Source organism: Microcaecilia unicolor, chromosome 3 (genome assembly GCF_901765095.1).
Source record: "Microcaecilia unicolor chromosome 3, aMicUni1.1, whole genome shotgun sequence".
NCBI lineage: Eukaryota > Metazoa > Chordata > Amphibia > Gymnophiona > Siphonopidae > Microcaecilia > Microcaecilia unicolor.
This window is the reverse complement of record NC_044033.1, coordinates 319,983,537-319,993,066: the sequence shown is the minus strand read 5'-3', so window position 1 is coordinate 319,993,066 and position 9,530 is coordinate 319,983,537. Positions and strand designations below refer to the sequence as shown.

The following is a 9,530-nucleotide window of genomic DNA, read 5'->3' as shown; positions in this document are numbered from 1 at the left end:
CATTACCATAGCACTTATGGCTGAAGGGGGGCACCTACATGTGGGTACAGTGGGTTTTGGGGGCGGTTTGGAGCGCTCCCATTTACCAGCACAAGTGTAACAGGTGGGGGGGGGATGGGCCTGGGTCCACCTGGCTGAAGTCCACTGCACCCACTAACAACTGCTCCAGGGACCTGCATACTGCTGTGATTGAGCTAGGTATGACATTTGAGGCTGGCATACAGGCTGGAAAAAAAAAGTTTTTAAAGTTGTTTTTTTTGGGTGGGAGGGGGTTAGTGACCAGTGGGGGAGTCAGGGGTGGTCATCCCTGATTCCCTCCGGTGGTCATCTGGTCATTTAGGGCACTTTTTTGGGACCTGTTCGTGGAAAAAAAGGGTCCAAAAAAGTGACCCAAATTTACGCTAAAAACGCCTTTCTTTTTCGATTATCAGCCAAGGACGCCCATCTCTCCTTGGACGATAAACATGCCCCAGTCCCGCCTTCACCATGCCTCTGACACGCCCCTGTCAACTTTGGCTGTTTTCACGACACATTGCAGTTGAAGACGCCCAAAATCGGCTTTCGATTATACCGATTTGGACGCCCACGGGAGAAAGATGCCCATCTCCCCATTTGGGTTGTAATATGGGCGTCTTTCTCGTTCAAAAATAAGTTGGATAGTATTCCTACGGACATCTACAGAGTTAGCGGGTGCTCATTTTTAGTAAGCGCTAAAAACGCTAGCACACCTTAGTAAACAGGGCCCTCAGTTTGGAAATCTTTAAATTTTAGCAAAGTCAATGTCTATTTTCTCGCAAATGTGTTGCTACCTAGCTGTCAAGCAGTTTCTCAAAAGTTGTGTATTGAAGTATTACAAAGTTGCTGATCTTTTATTTGGATGTCAGATAACTATTAACAAGGTAATTTATAACTACTCTCATCGGGATAAGCACACACATGTTTTTTATTCTTTGAACTTTGCCAGATTTTCACAGTGAAAGCATATAAATATTTTTATTTTGAGAGTTACCAAAGTAAAATGAAGTGTCCATATTTTCACCTGCTAACGTATGCAGAGTTTTCTTATTTAATCAAAAAGTTGAGTCAGTGGATAAAGGTAGAAATCCATATTGTGTGCAATATTTGTTTGTATGTGTCTCATTCAACAGATCAGTATACCATTACTTTCCACATATTTTTAAAGTCCATTTTTACATTCAGATAAATATTGTTTAAATAGTACCATTTCAATCTTCATCATTATGATTTTATTTTTAAAATAGATTATGTATGTAAAAAGAGTTAGTACTACCATACTTTTGATTTCCCATCCAGTTTTCTTTCTAAATATACAGCTCTGTATACAGAGTCAGCTGATTATATGTTCAACAAGATATCTCTTTCTCCACTTTTGTGCCACTGCTGGTCTCAACTGCCATCTCTTCTTTCTCTGTAGAACTATTTCCATTCCTTCCCTTCCCAAGCATTATGATGTGCTCAGACTAAATTGTAATCTCTAAGAAACACGGATTGTTTTTCTTTCATGTGTCTTCACAGCATTGCATAACCCAATAGTGCTTTTGGAACCGAAAAGTTGTCAGAGGCGTAGCCAGACTCTGTATTTTGGATAGGCCCAGAAGTAAACTGGATGGGCCCTTCCACGAGCATTCACATGTGCCCCTCCCCCCCCCCTCACCACACCACAACACAAATATCTACCCAGAGATATTTTTTAAGAACATAAGAGGTTTTTTTCACCTACCCCACATCTTCTCCCTCTCCTCCGCAGCGACCCAGCTTCTGCGCTCCAGTCTCTGAATTCTGTCCCTCCCCAATGTTGGTACAGGCATCCTCGGTGCCTGTAGCAATTCATTCTCTCTGTTTGCGCCAGCCCCGCAGGCTTCCATCTGCCATGTTCTGCCCTCGCTGATGTCATTACCTGCTTCCTGTCTGGTGGAACGCAGCAGATGGAAGCCTGCAGGGCCGGCACAAGCAGCGAGAATGAATCGCTGCAGGCACCAAGGATGCCTGTACTGACATCAAGGAGGTACAGAGTTCCGAGCCAGGAGAGCAGATGCCGGGATGCCATAGAGAAGAGGGGGGAAGAGAGCAGTGCAGCACTACAGCTGGGTGGGCCTGAGTCAAGAATGGGTGGGCCTGTGCCCACCCAGGCCCACCTGTGGCTACACCACTGAGTTGTGTAACCCTTAAAATGGTTTATCAGATATTAGGTTGAGAGTCCTTTAAAAGAGATATGCATTTTTTTAGTGCACATTTGGTTTATTAGTATACCTTTCAAAATTTAGTGGTTGATGCTCAAACTATTTAACTAGATTGGAGAGGCTCCTACCTGGTTAAATGTTGGTTAGTAAGCAGTCTGGAGATGTGAAGTGTAACTTACCCACATAGAGCTGATGAATATTCCCTCTGACCACCACAGCATTATCCAAATAGTGTGGGATGGTCCAGGGGCTGACGTAAGGCTGAGCCAGCAGTAAACTAGGTAACAGCAATTTTCAATTCACTAACCAGTTATTTAACTGGTTGGATAGCAAAAAAAAACTGTCCTAACTTTAACTGGTTATCTCTAATTCCGCAAGGCAAAACCTAGTAACTGCCTGCTAACAAATATATGGGAACTGAAGAGAATTCTATGTTATTTAGCATGTTTTGTCATAGGTTAATCTACATTTTTATGCAGATACTAGGTTTTGCCTTGGGGATTCATATCTACCTGCTTAGTGGCCTGAATATTGTCACTATGTAGGTAACTTCTGGCATCTGAGGATAACTCAGATATTCAGTGTCCCTTCTGTGTGCTTCTCCTTCTCTGCCTTTATAAAATGGGCTCTTTGAACTAGCTCTGTGTGAAAACTGAAATGCACAAATTTACACCTGCTTTGAAGTTGAAAGCTTTGTTTCCAGTTCTCAGAGTTGATGCCACGATCAATATTGCCCATCGGGTTTGGCAGAGCCATCAGGTCTAAGCTTGGCCTCTACTGTGCATGTCACATCCATGGTGTTCCTCCATTTAAGGCAAGCCCAGTGAACCCTAGCTTCTCCTTGGTGTCAGACCACTGGGAACCTAGTGGACATCATTTCTGTCACTTTGGAGATTACAGAGTTGCTTCTATGGTGGACCATTCCGTCCAATTTGGTCTTGAAACTCGCATTCCAAACTCCTCCTCCTCACAACATGCTGATGACAAATGCGTCCAACCTGGGCTGTGGAGCTCATGCAGATGGCCTCTACACACAGGATCACTGGTCTGCTCATGAGATTCAGCTTTGCTTCAGTATCCTAGAGTTGCTGGTCATAAGGAACTCACTAAAAGCTTTCAGAGATTGGCTAATGTACCACCTTTTTCTCATCCAAATAGACAATCAGATTACAATGTACTATGTCAGTGTGACAGAACAGTGGGGTTTTATGCCTGTAAGGCTGCCTTGGTTAATTCTTGAAGTGTATTTATGTAGTTTGACCAGCAGATGGTAAATGTTTATGCTTAAAGCTGTTACAGAGAAAAGACCTGCAGTGGTGTGGCCATCTTTTTTTATTTTAAGCATGTTGTTCTGGGCTTTGATTGGCCTGGAGTTTGATGTTACCCAGAAGTTACTGGTTTTGTCTTCAGTCTTAGCCAGGAAGAAAAGAAAGTAGGATCTCTTTGCTGAGGCTCGGTGAACAGTTATATGTCCTGATCTTCCTAGGTACTAATTAGTATACAAATGTTTAGTTACTGTTATAATTGATCCATATTTCAGTTACTTGTTATGTTTTGCTGATTGCACTTTATATGTTTCACTGTTAAGTTCTGACAATAAACCTGATGACTGCCTGTCTGAACTGATAAAGAATCCTTGTGGTTTGTGTGTTGGGTCTGTGAGTGCTTCTTTCGAACTGTGGGACCACTGGGAGGGTGGCCTCCAGTAACCTAGAAATCACTGGGGATAATTTGACAGTGGGAGACTTGCCCAGAGGCAGCTGAGACCCAGTCAGTGGGAGGAGGGTGCTAATATAGAGCACAAGTGGCAGTTGCAGGTGGACCTGAGTTGTGCTGGGGATAGACCCTCTATGTGGCCGCAAAGTAACCCTAGGCAGGTGGCTAGGTGTTTTGTGACAGTCAAGAAGCAGGGAGACACAGGATCCAGTCTCTATTGATCTTTTCTGCATTCTAGGACTTTAATTGTAGGCATCCTGTTATAGAATTACCCCTTATAAGATACCATTTTTTCTGGTATCCTTGGATTTGCTGTATCCCATGGCTAATTATTACCTGCAGAACTGCAAGCATGTTTTCAAATGGAAACTCCAGGCAGAATTTCACATTGAAAATTTGGCCAGCTACAGATAGGGAATACTTTAGCAACCATCCATATTTATGCACTTGCTTTAATGCAGAAACAAATTATCCAGAGAAAGTAAATTCTGTGTGTGTTTTCTATTCCCAGAACTAATCCTATATCCTCCCTGCCCCCCCTATTATTTTCTGTTGATAATAGGTACTTACCTGAAGTGATGGGAACAGTTTTCAAAGGTCCAATTCTGTGGATAAAATTTTGTTGTGCCCTAGATAATGACTTTCCAAATTCTCTTTTATTATTATTATTATACATTTGGAGGGTGAGGATGGGTCAAAATTGCTTTTGTGCAAGTGTCATTGTTTAGGTTCCCGATAGCATGCAAAAATATAGAAAGCTAAAAATGTATTTACAAGATTGTAATAATAATAAAATTTTAATTTAAATAACCGATGGAAAATTGCTTGTTAACAACCGTTATATATTAAATAAAGCAATTAACCCTCTCAATTTATGTGATGCTGGATTGTTAAGGAGGAAAGATTTCAGATGTTCAACCTTCTTTGTTAATTATTAAATTAACTTTGCGTGATTGATGCCTACAATATCCATTATTTAAGGAAATACTATGGTTTTTGACTGGTGAGGAGCCGGCCTAATATCCATTTTAAAAAACCATGGTATTTCCTTAAATAATGGATATTGTAGGCATCAACCATGCAAAGTTAATTTAATAATAAACAAAGAAGGTTGAGCATCTTAAGTCTTTTCCTCCTTAACAATCCAGTTTCAGCGTGCTTGTCTGACATTGCTGCCTGGATGTCTCAACGCCACCTGAAATTAAATATGACCAAAACCGAGCTTCTCATTTTCCCCCCCAAACCCACCTCCCCGCTCCCCCTGTTTTCTATTTCTGTTGATGGCTCTCTCATTCTCCCTGTCTCCTCAGCTCGAAACCTTGGGGTCATCTTTGACTCTTCTCTCTCCTTCTCTGCTCATATCCAGCAGACCGCCAAGACCTGTCGTTTCTTTCTTTACAACATCCGTAAAATCCGCCCCTTTCTTTCCGAGCACTCTACCAAAACCCTCATCCACACCCTTGTCACCTCTCATTTAGACTACTGCAATCTGCTTCTTGCTGGCCTCCCACTTAGTCACCTCTCCCCTTTCCAGTCGGTTCAAAACTCTGCTGCCCGTCTCATCTTCCGCCAGGGTCGCTTTACTCATACTACCCCTCTCCTCAAGACCCTTCACTGGCTCCCTATCCATTTTCGCATCCTGTTCAAACTTCTTCTACTAACCTATAAATGTATTCACTCTGCTGCTCCCCAATATCTCTCCACACACGTCCTTCCCTACACCCCTTCCCGTGCACTCTGCTCCATGGATAAATCCTTCTTATCTGTTCCCTTCTCCACTACTGCCAACTCCAGACTTCGCGCCTTCTGTCTCGCTGCACCCTACGCCTGGAATAAACTTCCTGAGCCCCTACGTCTTGCCCCATCCTTGGCCACCTTTAAATCTAGACTGAAAGCCCACCTCTTTAACATTGCTTTTGACTCGTAACCACTTGTAACCACTCGCCTCCACCTACCCTCCTCTCTTCCTTCCCGTTCACATTAATTGATTTGATTTGCTTACTTTATTTATTTTTTGTCTATTAGATTGTAAGCTCTTTGAGCAGGGACTGTCTTTCTTCTATGTTTGTGCAGCGCTGCGTATGCCTTGTAGCGCTATAGAAATGCTAAATAGTAGTAGTAGTAGTAGTAGTAGTAATCAAATAATAATAAATTACAATTTATAAGAATGAAATAATGACATATCAAAATGTTCAGGAATACAACTCTTTGAAAACTCATACTTATCAGAAACTATTTAGTAAAACACACACTTTACTGTATTTACAGCAGCTAAATCTGTCACTCACAAGCAGTCACAAACTTTGAACGTACAACCTGTATGTCTTCACAGTGCTTCACATGGTCAATGGAAAATGCAGGGTTTGTCTTCTTAAAGGTACTGCTTGCTTGGGAAGGATCAAGTGTTCAATGAGTTGTCAGAAGATCAGATGAAAGTTAGATGAGTCTCAATAAGCTAATAGAAGGGTCAGGTTAAGAACAGTTCCAGCTGGAGATGTCATGTCATTATATTATCAGTAGTGACTGATGTTCTGATAACATTTCAGTAGGTGATTGACTTGAGAAACCACAGGAATGTCTTTGAGTTCATTCAAGATGCATTTATTGGAATTCAATGCTCCAAACAGTCTTGTGAAATTATTTCTGGGTTTCCCCCCAGAATTTGGGCTCAAATGAATCTAGTTGCTTAAAAGCCACACGGGCACGTTAAGGCATGTAGCAGTCTTTGTTCAGAGCAAGCTTGACTCTGCAAAATATTTATGAGTAGCAAGGGTCTCAGCATTTTAAACCAAGCAATACAGGATGGTTGATTTCTTTCAAGTATCCCACAATCACTCTGTAACATAATGGCAGGAGCTTTGCATCTCTACAGGGAGAGAATGCAGGACAAAATGTAGGTAGGTAGGTGGATGGGCTGGGTGGAGGAGTTTTTAAAGTGCCCACCAATGTTTACTCTGAGTCCAAAATTGAAGGTCTGAATACATCCCTATTACTGAGAATTTTGAGGAAGAATTGATCCTCTTTTTTTCTCTATATTATTTTTAGTATCAACACAATGAAAACTAGAGAAGACCATGCAACATTATAAAATGACTAAAATGTCCAAGTGCTGCAAATTAAAATATGACACCCACATTCAAAAGTTCATTGAGCAGGTAGTATCCAGATAAAGGTTATTTGGAAATCTGTATATGAATGTTTAGTGGACCTTATTTAGATATGCCTATCATTGAATATATCCAGATAACTTTATCCAGATAATTTTAGGACAGCAGTTTCCCCTACCAGAGTTACCCATATAATTTTAACTGACCAGTGCAAAAATGAGTGTTGGTCAGCTAAAGTTTAACCTCAGCAAAAGTTTAATCATAGTTTGGGAACAATTCCAGTCCTATCTTTTCTTATGGCGGCAAATATTGTGTGGGCAATGGTTTGCAGAAATTATTTAGCGCTTCAGTGTGGGGGGAAGAGAGGAGGATTTATATATCTATATCTATCTATTTTTTGTTTTGTTTTGAAGTGGAAATAAGGCTTATTTTCCAAAGCTAGGCATAAAAATATGTACAGAATTATTCTACATGTGTAACATTTTCCATACATTATTTTTTATTAAAGATAGAAGTTTAATCAGGGCTTCTCTTACCTCTTCGTTTCTCATACTATAAATAATGGGGTTTAACATTGGAATCACAGTTGTGTACAGCAAGGAGAACAGTTTGTTTTGATCTGGTGAATACATGGAAGTTGGCCTCATGTACATACACAAGACAGTCCCATAGAACAGAATAACGACTGTGAGGTGGGAGGAGCATGTGGAGAAAGCTTTATATCTTCCCTTTGCAGAACGGATTTTGAGTATGCTGGAAATGATATAGACATAAGATGTAATTTTTAAACCTAAGGGGAATAAAGCAAAAAAAACTCCTTCAGTAAATATCACAATTTCAAGGATGTGCATATCACCGCAGGAGAGTTTCATCAGTGCTGCAACATCACAGAAGAAATGGTTAATTAAATTCCCTCTACAAAGAGAGAACTGAGATATGAATACTGTTGGTGATAATCCAGCTATAAATCCAACAACCCAAGAAGCAGATGCCAGAAGGACACAGACTCTCCTGTTCATGATGAGCACATAACGTAAAGGGTTGCAGATTGCAACATAACGATCATAGGCCATGGCAGTGAGAAGGAAAAATTCTGCATCTGTGAGAGATATGGAAATGTAGAGCTGTGTTATACATTCAGAAATAGAAATCAGTGTCTCCCCTGTCATAAGACTTCACAGCAGTGTTGAGAGAGTGACAGAGGAGTTACCCATATCTAGGAAGGACAGATTACTGAGAAAGAAGTACATAGATTTTTGCAGACGATGGTCAGTGCATACTAACATTAAAAACATAGAGTTTCCCAGCACAGAGATCAGGAAGATCAGGAAAACTGTGACAGAAATGAGGAGCTGCAGGTCAGGATGGTCAGAGAATCCCACGAGAATGAATTCTGTAACCGAGGTCTTGTTTTCCTTTGCCATTGATTCTATAGTCTTAATCTGTTTGGGATTTAAGGGAAAATAAATATACAGGTAAGAGAATTAAAATACTGCAAGGACAAAGTCTGCTGTTTTATTATAGATGATTGACAATAAATTCCGTCATGTCACATATCAGGAACCTTCTGTATAATATACTGACTCTGTACATGATATCAATCTTCCAGTCGATAATTAGCCAGAAGATTGATACCATGTACAGAATCGGTATATTAGCCAGCAGTGGTAGCCATTTTCCTGAAGCAGCTGCAAATGGCAGGAACGAGTAGGTTTTGCTCCTGACCCGATTGCCACTACTGGACCACCTGCATGATGGAAGGGAGGAGGTGTTAGATTGTCGGGGGAAGAGGTGGAATGTTGCCAGAGAGGAGGGAGGGGATTGACACAGAAGGGGGGGGGGGGGGATTGTGGTGGTTCTGCTCATGTTCAGCCAGCACTCGAATATCTAATTGCAGGCACCCACATAACTGCCCTCTCCCGATATTCAGATTCACTACCCGGTTAAGTACCACTGAATATCGGTGATTGGGAGTCCACTTAAATTGCTTTAAATATTGAGCCCCTTGTGCAATATTCTCTATGCAAAGTTCTAATTTTGTTATTGTATTTATTTATTTACACTTTATAGCATGCCTTTATAGGACTCAAGGCATGGTACAGTTAAAAACATTAATAACAGCATAAACATTAAGCTCCACCCCCAGACTCTCTCTATCCCAACCTTTAAAACAGTAGACCACCAGCTCACAACCACCCCAATATCAAATTAGAGTGAAATATGACAATTATTTCAGAACTGTGAGAGGAAGAAGGATTGTTAATAAAAGGGATAGCCAGGTGAATTTCTTCAGAAGTGCTGGGGGACGGAATGAGAATTAGGGCCCTTTCTTTGATTAGGAGCAGTAGGCCATTGCCCAGATGGCACAGTTTTGGAGGTAAAAGAAGTGGTTTCGCTGTACATGATCACAGAAAGTTCTGCCTTTATTCTTCAGTGCCCTGAATCTCATTCAGCAGAAAACAGTCTGCTGTTTCTTCTGTAGCCCATCCCTTCCCTGGCAGTGTAA

General features: G+C 41.2%; 1 protein-coding gene across 1 annotated transcript; it reads right to left on the bottom strand.

Annotated features, from left to right (window-relative positions):
• Positions 1-3,109: 3,109 nt before the first annotated feature.
• LOC115464662 (olfactory receptor 2G3-like) lies at positions 3,110-8,106 on the bottom strand. Its single transcript, XM_030195024.1, has 2 exons — positions 7,561-8,106; positions 3,110-3,280 (listed from the first exon to the last, which is right to left on the bottom strand). Exons 1-2 carry the CDS (start codon positions 8,095-8,097, stop codon positions 3,110-3,112), a joined length of 708 nt encoding a protein of 235 aa, XP_030050884.1. The 5' UTR covers positions 8,098-8,106.
• Between the last annotated feature and the right edge of the window lie 1,424 nt (positions 8,107-9,530).

What these genes read in the sequence shown, in the direction of transcription:
- LOC115464662 (XM_030195024.1), bottom strand. Translation starts at nt 8,097, where the DNA reads ATGGCCTATGATCGTTATGTTGCAATCTGCAACCCTTTACGTTATGTG. An exon ending in ATAGTATGAGAAACGAAGAG is followed by an intron (nt 3,281 to 7,560) that starts GTAAGAGAAGCC and finishes CAGCAACTCTAG; the next exon opens with GATACTGAAGCAAAGCTGAA.